The sequence below is a fragment of the Nerophis lumbriciformis genome, linkage group LG30 (assembly GCF_033978685.3).
Source record: "Nerophis lumbriciformis linkage group LG30, RoL_Nlum_v2.1, whole genome shotgun sequence".
In the NCBI taxonomy this organism is placed as follows: domain Eukaryota; kingdom Metazoa; phylum Chordata; class Actinopteri; order Syngnathiformes; family Syngnathidae; genus Nerophis; species Nerophis lumbriciformis.
Window position 1 is genome coordinate 27352104 of NC_084577.2, and position 16528 is coordinate 27368631.

General features: G+C 41.7%; 1 protein-coding gene across 1 annotated transcript in view; it reads left to right on the top strand.

The window, feature by feature from the left end:
* gucy1a2 (guanylate cyclase 1, soluble, alpha 2) overlaps positions 1-16528 on the top strand; it is a 110066-nt gene that overhangs the window by 57100 nt on the left and 36438 nt on the right. Inside the window, exon 4 of the mRNA XM_061925857.1 lies at positions 994-1859. Within this exon, the coding sequence (XP_061781841.1) occupies positions 994-1859 (866 nt within the window). The remainder of the gene's footprint in view (positions 1-993; positions 1860-16528) is intronic.

The following is a 16528-nucleotide window of genomic DNA, read 5'->3' on the forward strand; positions in this document are numbered from 1 at the left end:
TGCATCGGGTCATATAAGTAAACGCTGTGTAAACATCCACGCAGCGTATAACTAAAGGTCAATGACCGCACCCACGGGAATGTGTGACCATGTCTGTTGACATTTTGCGTTGGTCCGATTTATTATTTTTTTCATGCACCATGACTAGGGAAGGTTGTTTGCATCGGGTCATATAGGTGAATGCTGTGCAAACATCCACGCAGCGCATAACTAAAGGTCAATGACCGCACACACGGTAATGTGTGACCATGTCTGTTGACATTTTGCGTTGGTCCGATTGATTATTTTTTCATGCACCATGACTAGAGAAGGTTGTTTGCATCGGGTCATATAAGTAAATGCTGTGCAAACATCCACGTAGCGTATAACTAAAGGTCAATGACCACACCCACGGGAATGTGTGACCATGTCTGTTGACATTTTGCGTTGGTCCGATTGATTATTTTTTCATGCACCATGACTAGGGAAGGTTGTTTGCACTGGGTCATATAAGTAAACGCTGTGCAAACATCCACGCAGTGCATAACTAAAGGTCAATTACCGCACCCACGGTAATGTGTGACCATGTCTGTGGACATTTTGCGTTGGTCCGATTTATTATTTTTTTCATGCACCATGACCAGGGAAGGTTGTTTGCATCGGGTCATATAAGTGAATGCCGTGCAAACATCCACGCAGCGCATAACTAAAGGCCAATGACCGCACCCACGGGAATGTGTGACCATGTCTGTTGACTTTTTGCGTTGGTCCGATCGATTATTTTTTTCATGCACCATGACTAGGGAAGGTTGTTTGCATCGGGTCATATAGGTGAATGCTGTGCAAACTTCCACGCATGACCTGAATTACTAGCAGAATCAAAATGATTAGACAACTAAGATGACTTCATTCTCCCCGTGGCTATGATTCATGATTAGACTGTAGACACCCCTGCTTTAAATGTGTCTAATAACCCACACCGCCATCTTTGTGTTTGTGTCCCCTCCCTCCCAGGAGTGCCATTCTTTTTGCTGCGCGAGCACTTTGGCGAGGAGTTCTTCGGCCTGTGCTTTGAGGAGAACGAACGCGTGCTGAGGGCGGTGGGCGGCAACCTCCAGGACTTTTTCAACGGCTTCGACGCCATCCTGGAGCGCATCCGGGCCTCCACGGGCCGCCGCGCCTCGTCCGAGAGCCCGTCCTTCCAGTGCAAGGACCCCCGCGTGGAGGAGAAGAGTCGCAGGAAACTGGACAAAGTGCGAGGCGGCGGGGGGAAGTCGCTGCTGCTGCACTGCTTCAACCCCGCGCCCGTGGTGGGACTCGTCATGCCGGGAATTATCCGAGCCGTTTCCAGACGCATCTTTCATTCCGAAGTGGAAGTAGAAGAAGTGTCGCCGCTGACGCCCTTGTTGCCCTGTGAAGATGGCGGTTCCGCCTCACCCACTCCCACCGCGTCCCCGTTTGCCTCACCCTCCTCCTCGCCGCCTCCTCCTTCCGCCTTCCCCAACTCCGCACCCACGGTTTGCCTGTCCTTCCAAATTCAGGAAACGTGTCCCGCGCACCTCCTCCCCAATGTTCGTTCTGGAGAAGCCCCTCCTTCGCTGTCCAACAACCCCAGCGACCTGCGCATCAGCCTGGCCACCTTCTGCCGTGCCTTCCCCTTCCATTTTGTCCTGGGCCCTCGGATGGAACTCCTCCAGCTCGGGGAAGGACTGAGGAAGCAGGCGCGCCTGGAGCCTCATCGAAGTCTCTCGTTCAGGGACTGTTTCGAGATAGTCTCCCCCAAGATGGAGCTTTCCTTCCAGAGGATCCTACTGAGTCTCGCGTCTCCTTTCACCATCCACACCAAGCCGGACGCCACGCAGGTCGGGAACAAGGAGAAGGTAGGAAAACTTTAGAATGTTTGATGACCTCATATCCAGCAGGCATGTTAGGGTTAGGGTTAGGGGGTTAGGGTTAGGGTTAGGGTTAGTGGGTTAGGGTTAGTGGGTTAGGGTTAGGGTTAGGGTTAGGGTTAGGGTTAGTGGGTTAGGGTTAGGGTTAGGGTTAGGGTTAGGTTTAGGGTTAGGGTTAGGGTTAGGGTTAATGGGTTAGGGTTAGTGGGTTAGGGTTAGGGTTTAGGGTTTAGGGTTGGGGTTTAGGGGTAGGGGTAGGGTTAGGGTTAGGGTTAGGGTTAGGGTTAGGGGGTTAGGGTTAGGGTTGATTATACATACATCCTTTAATGATTATTACGTTTGTTAGCTTGTGTGCTATTGTGTGCTTAGCTGTTGTGTAGCTGCTAGCTCCTAGTTGCGACTATGATTATTTGATATTTGTTTATAACGACAAATGTTTTGTTAGGAACTGCAATATTGTTACATACGTGTAGCTTGTGTGCTATTGTGTGCTTAGCTGTTGTGTAGCTGCTAGCTCCTAGTTGCGATTATGATTATTTGATATTTGTTTATAGCGACAAATGTTTTGTTAGGGACTGCAATATGATGCATATGTCACGCTTGTGTGCTATTGTGTGCTTAGCTGTTGTGTAGCTGCTAGCTCCTAGTTGCGACTATACATTTTTGATCTTTGTTTATAGCGACAAATGTTTTGTTTGATTCTGCAATATTGTTACATATATGTAGCTTGTGTGCTATTGTGTGCTTAGCTGTTGTGTAGCTGCTAGCTCCTAGTTGCAACTATAATTATTTGATATTTGTTTATAATGACAAATGTTTTGTTTGAGACTGCAATACTGTTACATAAGTGTAGCTTGTGTGCTATTGTGTGCTTAGCTGTTGTGTAGCTGCTAGCTCCTAGTTGCGACTATGATTATTTGATATTTGTTTATAGCGACAAATGTTTTGTTAGGAACTGCAATATGTTGCATATGTCGCGCTTGTGTGCTATTGTGTGCTTAGCTGTTGTGTAGCCGCTAGCTCCTAGTTGCAACTATAATTATTTGATATTTGTTTATAGCGACAAATGTTTTGTTAGGGACTGCAATATGATGCATATGTCGCGCTTGTGTGCTATTGTGTGCTTAGCTGTTGTGTAGCTGCTAGCTCCTAGTTGCGACTATGATTATTTGATATTTGTTTATAGCGACAAATGTTTTGTTAGGGACTGCAATATGTTGCATATGTCGCGCTTGTGTGCTATTGTGTGCTTAGCTGTTGTGTAGCTGCTAGCTCCTAGTTGCTATGATTATTTGATATTTGTTTATAGCGACAAATGTTTTGTTAGGGACTGCAATATGTTGCGTATGTCGCGCTTGTGTGCTATTGTGTGCTTAGCTGTTGTGTAGCTGCTAGCTCCTAGTTGCGACTATAATTATTTGACATTTGTTTATAATGACAAATGTTTTGTTTGAGACTGCAATATTGTTACATACGTGTAGCTTGTGTGCTATTGTGTGCTTAGCTGTTGTGTAGCTGCTAGCTCCTAGTTGCGACTATGAGTATTTGATATTTGTTTATAGCGACAAATGTTTTGTTAGGCACTGCAATATGATGCATATGTCGCGCTTGTGTGCTATTGTGCGCTTAGCTGTTGTGTAGCTGCTAGCTCCTAGTTACGACTATAATTATTTGACATTTGTTTATAATGACAAATGTTTTGTTTGAGACTGCAATATTGTTACATACGTGTAGCTTGTGTGCTATTGTGTGCTTAGCTGTTGTGTAGCTGCTAGCTCCTAGTTGCGACTATACTTATTTGATATTTGTTTATAATGACAAATGTTTAGTTTGAGACTGCAATATTGTTACATACGAGTAGCTTGTGTGCTATTGTGTGCTTAGCTGTTGTGTAGCTGCTAGCTCCTAGTTGCGACTATACTTATTTGATATTTGTTTATAATGACAAATGTTTTGTTTGAGACTGCAATACTGTTACATAAGTGTAGCTTGTATGCTATTGTGTGCTTAGCTGTTGTGTAGCTGCTAGCTCCTAGTTGCGACTATACTTATTTGATATTTGTTTATAATGACAAATGTTTTGTTTGAGACTGCAATACTGTTACATAAGTGTAGCTTGCGTGCTATTGTGTGCTTAGCTGTTGTGTAGCTGCTAGCTCCTAGTTGCGACTATACTTATTTGATATTTGTTTATAATGACAAATATTTTGTTTGATGCTGCAATATTGTTACACACGTGTAGCTTGTGTGCTATTGTGTGCTTAGCTGTTGTGTAGCTGCTAGCTCCTAGTAGCCTATAGCCTAGCATGTTTACCTTTTTGTAAATGACTTGAGGAAAATAGAAGAAATTGCCTACTTATAGCAAGACATTTAGATGTTAACTGGCTGCAGGACTGCTTGTATTGCACATGATATCACACATAAGTAAACACTCTGCACGACCGCTTGTCTCGCACATGATATCACATACTGTTTTTTTTTTTTTGGGGCTGATATCAAGCTTTACATGCAGAAAACGATGCAAAACATTATAAATGACAATTGAATTGGAGGAATGAAGGGTTTAAAATCACTTTTACTTCTATTAAAGACTCTTGTTGGCATTGATGGCGATGAGCAAACGAAGGTGGAGGGTAAGGAATACCCACACTGATGCCACACCAGAACATGCCGTATTTCGAGTTTGTTGCCGTTTCTCCTGCGTTTAGTGTGGTGGTTCCGGTTTAGCGCTCTTATTGTGGTTGCACTTCCTGTTTTGTGTGTTCTTCTACAGCACCTTTAGCGCTTCCCTGCCTCTATTTTCTATTCCACTTGAGACTATTTAGGTTGTGCGGCCGCTACCTTTTGTGTTGGGACTTTGTATATTGTTTGTGGACGCTTCTCCTGCCCGTAAGTCTTTGCTGTTCTCCAGCATTCCGTTTTTGTTGTTTCCTTGTCTGAGTACTCAGAAAAGAAGTTTGAGAGGATGATTGGGAACAAAATAAGAGAGTTAAACCAGGAACTAAGACATTAAACACCTGGGAAAAGGGCAACAAACTCAAAATACGGCACAATATGGTGTAACAGGTCATGACAGATGGTAGATTATTTTGCAGTCGTACTTATATTCCATTTGTGTGGAAGTCATGAGAGTTAAACATGTTCCCAAAGGAAGGTGGAACGTCATTCTGTTACATATTTCATCCCCAGGCCTGTTGTTGCGGCCACAAATGGATCAATCGGACTCGTCCGCTATATGCGGTTCTTTATTGATTTGAACAGTCCACAAATGCCCTCACGGGTAGGAGAACTAACACTGAGATTGATCAGTGTTGTGCTGTGGTGTGGGAACGTGGAGATCATTTCATCTTTATCAAACCTGGACCAGCTTGGTCTCTAACACTTCAAAAATAGGATATATATGTATATATATATACTGTATGTATATTTATATATATATGAATGAAATGAATGAATGAATGAAATAAGTTTATTTCGGTCATATTATCAACCATCAACAGTACAGATTATACATATTTAACAATCATACACATTTACAGCTAAAATGCGCCAAACATGGATAAAATGCACTCTAATGGATTCAAATAGGTGTCATTTTGAAATTTGTGATGGTGTTTGTACATTTTTCATAATACCCACAAAGCTTAGTAAGCAGGTTGTTATGTGTGACCATGTGTGTTGACCTCTATATTAGTTGCATTTTTTTTTGCCACATGACTAGGAAAGGTTGTTTGGATTGTGGATATGAGCTGTGCTATTGTTTCAAAGTACACTGATCTGATTTACTCGCGGTCATTTCCTGTTTACTCTTTGTTTTTATTCCCCTGTCAATGCAAAAAGTTGTTTTCAGAACAATACAGGTCTAGGTATTGTCACGTTCAAACACTGAGGACATCTATTAAACAAGACAAAAGGCAAGGAATCAAACAGAGACAGAATTCAATTTGGACTCAATATTGAGGAGAGACATGGCCACTGCACTCTCTGTACAGTCCTGCACCACGCTCTGACGAAGAAGGTTTTCGTCTCCTCATTTATTCAGATGTTCAATGTTCACGCACCAACACATGTCACAGCAGGAATGGGAAGTATGTAAAACAGTCATTGTTTTCGGTCGCTTTGAAGACCAAGAAGAGGATTTCTCGGGCTGGGCTCTTCCTGGATCCAGCTGGGGCAGGTGTTGGAGGACAATGGATAACCCCTCCCGTCTCCTGACCACAGCAACTTCAAGAGGGCAGCGGGTCGTAAATAGCGTTGACCTCGGTTACCAAATAGTTGGAAGAGAGTTTGTGAAATATTTCAAAGAGAGTTCGTTTAACACTTCAAAGAGAGTTCCTCTGGAAGTTGAGCAGATCCTGCCATCTGTCCGTGTTGAAATCACAGTGGCGTTTCACGAGCATTCTTCCTCTTGTTAGGCCTCGAAAGACAGCATTCATCTTCTTATCAGGAACATATTGTAATACAAAGTTTCTTTTGTGATAACTTACAAACAATCATTCCAACAGGTATCATTTGCACGGTGTTCCTTTTTTATTCCGAGTATAGTAATGGAGTATTTTCCAGGTACTAGGAGTGGAATCCACGGTTCGGATCTCATTAAGGTTTTGTGACACCGTTTTCGGTTCAGAATACCATACAGTGGGTCTGGATTAGTTTTTGTATCATCCCTCTTTTGAATTGTGAATGTGCAACGAAATGGCGTGTCCCTTTTTGACCTGATAAGTCCGAAAGGGAAAGAGATGATGCGGTATTATCTATGCACAGAAGCTACCTGGATGCCAGTCCAGGATAGATAAACCAAGCCCCACTCCTTAATGTTTGAGTCATGTGCAGGATTCTCACGGGAATGGGGCCAACATTCCTTCAGACCCACTGTGTGTATTAATAATCCACCATGACCATTAAACATATGTTACAAAAAAATATATAAATAAAATTAGAGATGTCCGATAATGGCTTTTTTGGTAGGGTTAATGTGTGCATGTGTGTGTTGGTGTAGTGTCCTTGGATGTGTGTGTGTCCATAAGCCTGAGACGTCACCTCGCCTTGGCATCACAATCCTGTAGTGTCCTTGTGCACGACGCCGCAGGTTGCTATGGAGACGACCGTGATATTAGCCCAAGAGAGAGTCACAATCAACAGGTGTCCATGAGGGAAGTGGGGAGGAATGTCAGAGCGTCTTACTGCAGCGAACTCCTGGAGGTGTTTTTCCAGCAGGGCCTTACTCAAACGACAGCGTAGGGGCAGATTAGGGTGTTTGAGTTAGGGCGAGTTGATACATTTCGATGCTTTTCTGCTCTATTTGTCCGTTCCTAGTCCTCAAATTGATCATGATTTTGCCTTGCAGAGCGGAAAGCTTCTCCGAGATGTTATCCAGAAACTGCCACAATCTGAGTGCCTGTAGCCCTGTCCAACCCATCAATCAAGACAGGCAGCTTCTGGGTGCCTCGAACGGCTTCCCTCATGTTTCGAATTTTGAGCAACGCTCAATCCAACCAGCAATTGCCTTGTTATCATAGTTCCGAATAGCTAGATATTTAAGGTGTCCTCAACGGAAAGAATCGCCACTGTCTATCCAGCACCAAAACGTTCCGTCAGGACAGGCAGGTTCCTCCAAACACAAGCTTCTCTTCGACAAAATCTTGCCAATTGCGTCGAGAGACCAAATTTGGAGAACAGTGCGTGGAGAGGCTCCAAAAAAAGCAAACGCAAGGGAAAGACAAGGGAAAAGGAAGGGAGAGGGAAGGGAAGCGTCTGTCTTCGTTGAGAGCAACTCACACAAAGAAATAAGTATTACACACGATCCGACAAACCTACGAGTGAGATTTTTTTCCTAAACCAGTCCAACCCTATTTCGTAGACTGGGGTGTCCAAACATTTTGACCAGGGGGCTGCATTGGGCTAAAAAAAATTGGCCAAAAGCCCTATATATATATATATATATATATATATATATATATATATATATATATATATATATATATATATATATATATATATATATGTATGTATGTATGTATGTAAGTATAAATATATATATATATATATACATACATACATACATACATATATATATATATATATATATATATATATATATACAGTATATATATGCATACATACATACATACATACATATATAAATATATATACATATAAATATAAATATATATATGTGTATATATATATATATATATATATATATATATATATATATATATATATATATATATATATGTATGTGTGGGAAAAAAATCACAAGACTATTTCATCTCTACAGGCCTGTTTCATGAGGGGGGGTACCCTCAATCATCAGGAGATTTTAATGGGAGCATTCGCATACCATGGTTTGTATAGGGCACAGAGTGGGTGGGTACAGGCTGGCCTAGGGGCGTGGTGATTGGCTCATGTGTTACCTAGGAGGTGTTTCCGTCTATGGCGGCATGTTGTTACAATTTCGCTGCGCTTGTTGAGGGATGACAGGTCTGGACGGTAAATAATAAACAGTTTCTCTTTCAAGCATAGGTTGCATCTTTTATTACCACTATTGTAAGGTGTGCTGGATGCAAGAATTTGCCATGTTATTGAATATTCAACATTATTGTCTTTGAGGTCCCAAATGTGTTTGCTGAGTTCTGTGGTATTTCGCAGGTTTTTGTTCCTGAAAGAAGCCTTGTGATTGTTCCATCTGGTTTTGAATTCTCCCTCGGTTAATCCTACATATGTGTCGGATGTGTTAATGTCCTTGCGTATTACCTTAGATTGGTAGACAACTGATGTTTGTAAGCACCCCCCGTTGAGGGGGCAATCAGGTTTCTTTCGACAATTACATCCTTTGTTGGTTTTGGAGTCGCTCTGTCTGAGGGCCGGCGGCTCATTTGCAATTGTTTTGTTGTGGTTTGAGATGATTTGTCGTATATTGTTCATGCAGCTGTAGCTCAATTTAATGTTGTTCTTGTTGAATACTTTTCTTAGGATGTTGTCTTTGGGAAAGTGTTTGTCAATCAGATTGAGGAATTTGTGTCCAATGTTCGTTGAGACGTTTTTGCTGTATGGGGGGTTGTACCAGATGATGTCGTTCCGTTTTCTGTTCTTTTTTGGCTGGTTTCCTGGCGTGGGTTCATAGGTGAGGGTGAAATTGTATCCGCTTTCATCAAGGGCTTTTTGGTACGGGGGGGTTGCTTGGTCAAATTCAGCTTTGCTAGATGACAGCATCGATAGCCTTTTATTGATATATATATATATATATATATATATATATTACATACACATATATATATACTGTATACATTATATACGTTAGGTCAGGAAAAAACACAAGAGGCTATAGCATCCCTACAAGCCTGTTTCGCAGGTTTCCCTGCTCGTCAGGGGATTTTATAATAAAATAAAATCCTCTGACCTAACGTATATTCCGCTCTACCCCGGTATTGAGCACTGTATAACAGATAAACCACAGAAACCTTGACCATATGTATGTACTGTATGTATATATATATATATATATATATATATATATATATATATATATGTATATTAGAGATGCGTGGATAGGCAATTATTTCATCCGCAACCGCATCAGAAAGTCGTCAACCATCCGCCATCCACCCGATGTAACATTTGATCAGAACCGCACCCCCCCGCCATCCGCCCGCACCCGCCCGTTGTTATATATCTAATATAGACGATGCAAGGCATTAGTGAGGTTATAAAGCTTTTGCCTGTTAAAGAAAGGAGACTGATCCAATGCAGCACAGACATTCGCGTGCCACGCTGTCACGACCCAGACGCACACCAGTGCGCAATCATATGGGAGCCGCGCTGAGCGCACCTCCAAGCGCATCTCGCTGCCGGCGACGGCCGGGTATGGGCCCAACGCTCGAGCGCCATCCATTTTCAGGGCTAGTTGATTCGGCAGGTGGGTTGTTACACACTCCTTAGCGGGTTCCGACGTCCATGGCCACCGTCCTGCTGTCTATATCAACCAGGGTGAGCCCCACCCCTTTCGTGAGCGCACTGCGCGCGGAGTGACCCCTGTTACGCGCCCCCGGCAACAGGGGTGGCGGGCAGGTAAGCTGCGCGGGCGGAGCGCGCAGAGTGACCCCTGTTACGAGCCCCCGGCCACGGGGGTGGCGGGCAGGTAAGCTGCTTACCTGCTGCGCGTGACGCCGGCGAAGGCGGACGAGGCGGGGTGTCGGTGCGGTGGGCGTGGTGGTGACCCTGGACGTGCGTCGGGCCCTTCTCGCGGATCGCCTCAGCTACGGCTCCCGGTGGGGCCCTCTCGGGGGAAGGGGCCTCGGTCCCGGACCCCGGCGAGGCGTCCCTTCTCCGCTCCGTAAAAGTGTCCATCTCTTTTTTTTTTTTTCTTCTGTTGTGGCATATGCAGCAGGTGCCTGCTCGTTTTTCGTATGTGGGTAACAACATTTAACTATGTATATATATTTCCCAATTGGTTTAACTGCCACCCGCCTGAATCTATTTAAAATCTAATTTTTTTTTATTTCAACCGCCCGACCCGACCCGACCCGACCCGACCCGACCCGCGGATAAAATCTAAATTTTTTTTATTTCATCCGTCCGATCCGCGGATAATCCGCGGACTCCGCGGTTGTGCTCGCAAACCGCGCATCTCTAATATATATATATATATATATATATATATATATATATTTTTTTTTTTTTTTTATATATATATATATGTATATATATATATATATATATATATATTTATGTGTATAAAAATATATCTATTTATATATATATATATATATATGTATATATATATATATATATATATGTATGTGTATAAAAATATATCTATATATATATATATATGTATATATATATGTATATATATATATGTATGTGTATAAAAATGGCGGCACTCAGCATCTAGGGTTGGAATTGGGGGTTAAATCACCAAAAATGATTCCCGGGCGCGGCCACCGCTGCTGCTCACTGCTCCCCTCCCCTCCCAGGGGGTGATCAAGGGTGATGGGTCAAATGCAGAGAATCATTTCGCCACACCTAGTGTGTGTGTGACAATCATTGGAACTTTAACTTAACTTTAACTTTAAAGGTGGGAATCTTTGGCCACCTCACCATTCGATTAAAAATCGAATATTGATGCATCTTTAATTCATGTATATTGATGCAGTTTCACTAAATAAGCATCGCAACTTTTAAAAACATCACATTTATTAAATTCACGGAAATGTGTGCAGAACTGGAACATAAAGGAGCTGGTTGGATCTCTCGGTGAGGTGGCCGACATTCTAGAAGTGTCCGCATTACTTTATTTACAATGAATACATCGACTATTGGTGTTTACTCGTCAATTTTATGACCGTCCATGTCCAAATTGTTGCTCTTTAACTATGTTTTGGGGCCGTTGGAATTGTCCCCCTTATGGGGGCCCCTGCATATAAACCACATGGACTCTGCAAGGAAGTAGAAGAGCGAGAGAAAGAGAGGGATGGGCTGACATTTTCACTAGAAAGAGCAGCAAGAGAAGGTGACAGGCTAAGGTAAATAGTGCCACACTCCCCCAATGCTGTACTGTTTGTGTGTGCGTGTGCACGTGCGTGTGTGTGTGTGGTGCGTTTTCAGTTTGACTTCTTTCCTTTTGTCACCCGGGGGACATTGGCTGTACAAGAGACATACAAAGCCCGACAGAAAAGGTCAAATCTCTCCGCCGCTGCTTTGTGTGTAGCAGGAACCACACGTAGGGCAGCGGCGACGTGCGGCATTATCTCCTGCTCTGCAGCCCGCCTCCCCCGCGTACATTAGACGTCACACAGCGGAACGCCACAGATTTGGTGCTGCTTTGAAGCCCCTGGTGCTGATCTCTGATGTGTGCATTGGCGATCATTTTTAATTCATTGGGAGTATAAAACACTTAAACAATGGCCTTCTGAAATGTGATGAACGATGTTGTGAACGTCATTGAAGGCCACGCCCCGGTGATGGAGTGTGTGTCGTACCGTTATGGCAACAAAAATCATCACGATTAATTACACGATTATTCATTAATTTGAAAACATATGTGTGATGTTTCTAAGGCTGCAGCTAACGATTATTTTTCTATCGATTAATCTATAGATTATTTTTTTCGATTAATCGGTTAATCTATAGATTATTTTTTTCGATTAATCTATAGATTATTTTTCCTTTTACCGATTATTTTTTTTATTTAAAATGAAGATGAAAAAATAAATGTAGGCCAGTTTTTTCAAAAGGCATGGCTTTTATTTACAAAAAAAAAAGTATGGCCACTCAGTCAACATTGACAACAACATGACAAAATATTCTGTAACAATGTAAACATTTAACAAAATTAAAAGTAGCTTATTTGCTTTTAATGTGCAAATATAAAAGTAAACATCCAGTGCAAATCTTAATATTCTGCAATAGTATAAGCATTTCAAAAGTAAAAGTATTGCTTATTTTGCTTTAAAATGTGCAAAAATAAAGATAAACATCCAATTCAAAAAAGTGCAAAACGGAAATATTCTGTAACAACAGTGTAAACATTTCAACAAAAGTAAAAGTATTGCTTATTTGCTAAAATGTGCAAAAATAAAGATAAACATCCAATACAAAAAAGTGCAAAACGAAATATTCTGTAACAACAGTGTAAACATTTCAACAAAAGTAAAACTTTTGCTTATTTTGCTTAATAACACAACAATGATAGTATGATTAAAGTGAAAGTTAATTGTTCGTTTGTACATAGTATATGTAATTGTTAATGTTGTAAAAGGTATTTGCACAACTAATTAACGTTAGCGTTAAAGAGGAGAGCGTCTTTGTAAACACTGAACAGGCACGCCAAACGCTCCTCTCAGAGCGAAACGGTGCTTTAGTTTATGAATTTACAACGCAGATACAAATGACACATTCATGTTTTTGTGTAATGATGACAACGTATACTCACGCGGACGATTGACTAGTTGATGGTGATGGCAAGAACGCTGCCGTTGTGCTGCTATGATAGGCCATTTCCGCTCGACACAGTGTGCATACAACAACATTATTAGCAGAGGTGGGTAGAGTAGCCAGAAATTGTACTCAAGTAAGAGTACTGTTACTTTAGAGATTTATTACTCAAGTAAAAGTAAGGAGTAGTCACCCAAATATTTACTTGAGTAAAAGTAAAAAGTATGTTGTGAAAAAACTACTCAAGTACTGAGTAACATACACACACATATCATATTTATATATATATATATATATATATATATATATATATGTGTGTGTATATATATATATATATATACACACACACACACATATATATATATATATATATATATATATATATATATATATATATACATACATTGATATATACAGTATATAATTTTTATTTATTTATTTTGCCGTTTTTGTTTACATGTTAAAGGTGTTTTAATGAATATACATGCATGTTTAACATATAGATTCCTTTCTCTCATGAAGACAAGAATATAAGTTGGTGTATTACCTGATTCTGATGACTTGCATTGATTGTAATCAGGAAGTAGTGCTGGTAACGTCCACGTTTTCAAATGGAGGAGAAAAAAAGTTCCTCCTTTCTGTCTAATACCACATGAAAGTGGTTGTTATTTGGCATCTTATTTGTCCACCTTCCATATTCGTTTTTATACCCTTTACAAGAAATACATTGGCGGCAAACTCCGTAGCTTGCTAGCTTGTTTGCGCTGGCTTTCGGAGACTCTTATTTCGAAAGCGCAGGCGCGATGGAGCGGGACTTTTATTGTGAAGACAGGAACTGTGCAGTCAGTCTTTACGGTTGAAATAAAAAAAAGGGTCTTTTTTCCTTCACACTTTTGATTGATTGATTGGAACTTTTATTAGTAGATTGCACAGTACAGTACATATTCCGTACAATTGACCACTAAATGGTAACACCCGAAGTTAGCTCGGAGCCAGTCAGGTGATGTGACCCCTGGCTCTGTTTGATTGGTCCAACGTCACCAGTGACTGCATCTGATTGGTGGAACGAAGTGAAACGTCACCAGTAAGGCAGGCACTATGAAGGTCTGTCTGACAGACCAAAACAAACAAAGCGTGCATTAACAGATCGATAAAAATTAGTAGCGAGTAGCGAGCTGAATGTAGATAAAAGTAGCGGAGTAAAAGTAGCGGAGTAAAAGTAGCGTTTCTTCTTAGGCCGTATATTGAAATACTCCCACACTTTTGACGACTTTTGGCGTGCTTTTTTCCCCTCGCTCGCACCGCTCGCATCGTCTGCTTTGCGCTCCGGTAGTGTGACGTAAATATGCGACGCGTCGACGAACAAAAACGTCCTCAACGTATTTACGTAACCGATGACGTCGACTACGTCGACGCGTCGTTTCAGCCCTAGATGTTTCCCTCTCGTGGTTCCTCCTGACCGTAATAGACGTCTTTATTTGTGAGCGCACACACTCTAGGACCGCACTCCACGCTACAACTTTTCAGTCTTTGCGTCTGGGAGCCCCTCACAACAGTCTCTGCTCTGTGACTTTTCAGTCTTTTTGGCTTTTTCTTTCTTTCTTTCTCCAACTCCAACAACGTGTCTCGGCCCGGCTGCTGCTAATAAAGGCGACAGTTGATTGGATAACGAACCCCAGCTGGGCAATCTACTCACCTGCCGCTGTCTTCGAGGCCGGTCCTTACACACCCCTCCACAATATGTATTTTTTTACTACCAAAACTCAACTTTAAATATAGTTTCAAAAAAACTTGGCTATAACCCAGCAGGCACAAGACATTGATACAACATGTCCTTTAAAACTGACTTTGAAACAACAAAATAGTTGTATTTGTCAGTTGAGACAACGTTGGTGTCTAACGTTGGATCCACGTTGTTGGTTGGGAAATGACCAAAATATAATGGTCAAATCAACGTCACAACCCGACATTGAATAAATGTTGTCAAAAAGTATGTTGTTTCAACGTTGTATTTGTGTTGTAGAATATTGGTTAGGAAAGGACCAAATTTCAATGGTCAAATTAACGTCAGAACCCAACATTGATTGAATGTTGTCAAAAAGCACGTTGTTTCAACGTTATGTTTGTCTTTACAACTTCAGTACGCTCCTGCAGGGGAGAAGAAGTCGTGAATAACATCAACAACAATGTTGCATGTGGGTTCCACTAACTCCCTTACTTCAAAACAGGGGCAATAGACACAGAATCACAGTTATGATTTTGATCTCCCTTTCCTGATACCGCCGTCTCCATGGAGATGATCACCATCTCGCACGGAGTTGGCCCCTCCCACTTAGCCTGACACACTATATACTGTATAAGCCCGATCTGTTTTATATTGATACATTTTTTTATGCCCTATACAAAATAAGGAGCTGGAGAAAATTGTATTTCATGTGAAATGTAACGTCCTGTGTGTCATGATCCGTGGTCCGGATCATGTTTTTGTTATGTTCTGTTAGTTTTGGACTTCATAGTTCCTGTTTTTTGTGCACTCTTGTTTGTTTTGTTTGCCATGGTTGCGTATTAGTTTCACCTGCCTCTTGTGTTCGGGACGCTCACCTGGCTCTAATCATGAGACATTATTTAAGCCTGCCTTTGCGAGTCAGTTTGTATGTCATGCAATGCCATAGTTTATGCTAAGTGTTTACCTCATGCCTTGCCAAGTAAGTCGTGTTTGTTTCATGCCACAGTTTCGTGTTTGTTCCACGCCATAGTTTATGCTGTTTGTTTCATGCCACAGTTTCGTGTTTGTTCCACGCCATAGTTTATGCTGTTTGTTTCATGCCACAGTTTTGTGTTTGTTCCACGCCATAGTTTATGCTGTTTGTTTCATGCCACAGTTTTGTGTTTGTTCCACGCCATAGTTTATGCTGTTTGTTTCATGCCACAGTTTCGTGTTTGTTCCACGCCATAGTTTATACTGTTTGTTTCATGCCACAGTTTTGTGTTTGTTCCATGCCGTAGTTTATGCTGTTTGTTTCATGCCACAGTTTCGTGTTTGTTCCACGCCATAGTTTATGCTGTTTGTTTCATGCCACAGTTTTGTGTTTGTTCCACGCCATAGTTTATGCTGTTTGTTTCATGCCACAGTTTTGTGTTTGTTCCACGCCATAGTTTAATGCTGTTTGTTTCATGCCACAGTTTCGTGTTTGTTCCACGCCATAGTTTATGCTGTTTGTTTCATGCCACAGTTTCGTGTTTGTTCCACGCAATATGTTCCTACCTGCAAGTCCTGTCCGGAGTGATCAGTTTGCATCCCGGGGAAACAAACCTCACGCAATGCCAAAGTTTATGCTAAGTGTTTACCTCATGCCTTGCCAAGTAAGTCGTGTTTGTTTCATGCCACAGTTTCGTGTTTGTTCCACGCCATAGTTTATGCTGTTTGTTTCATGCCACAGTTTCGTGTTTGTTCCACGCCATAGTTTATGCTGTTTGTTTCATGCCACAGTTTCGTGTTTGTTCCACGCCATAGTTTATGCTGTTTGTTTCATGCCACAGTTTCGTGTTTGTTCCACGCCATAGTTTATGCTGTTTGTTTCATGCCACAGTTCCGTGTTTGTTCCACGCCATAGTTTATGCTGTTTGTTTCATGCCACAGTTTCGTGTTTGTTCCACGCCATAGTTTATGCTGTTTGTTTCATGCCACAGTTTTGTGTTTGTTCCACGCCATAGTTTAT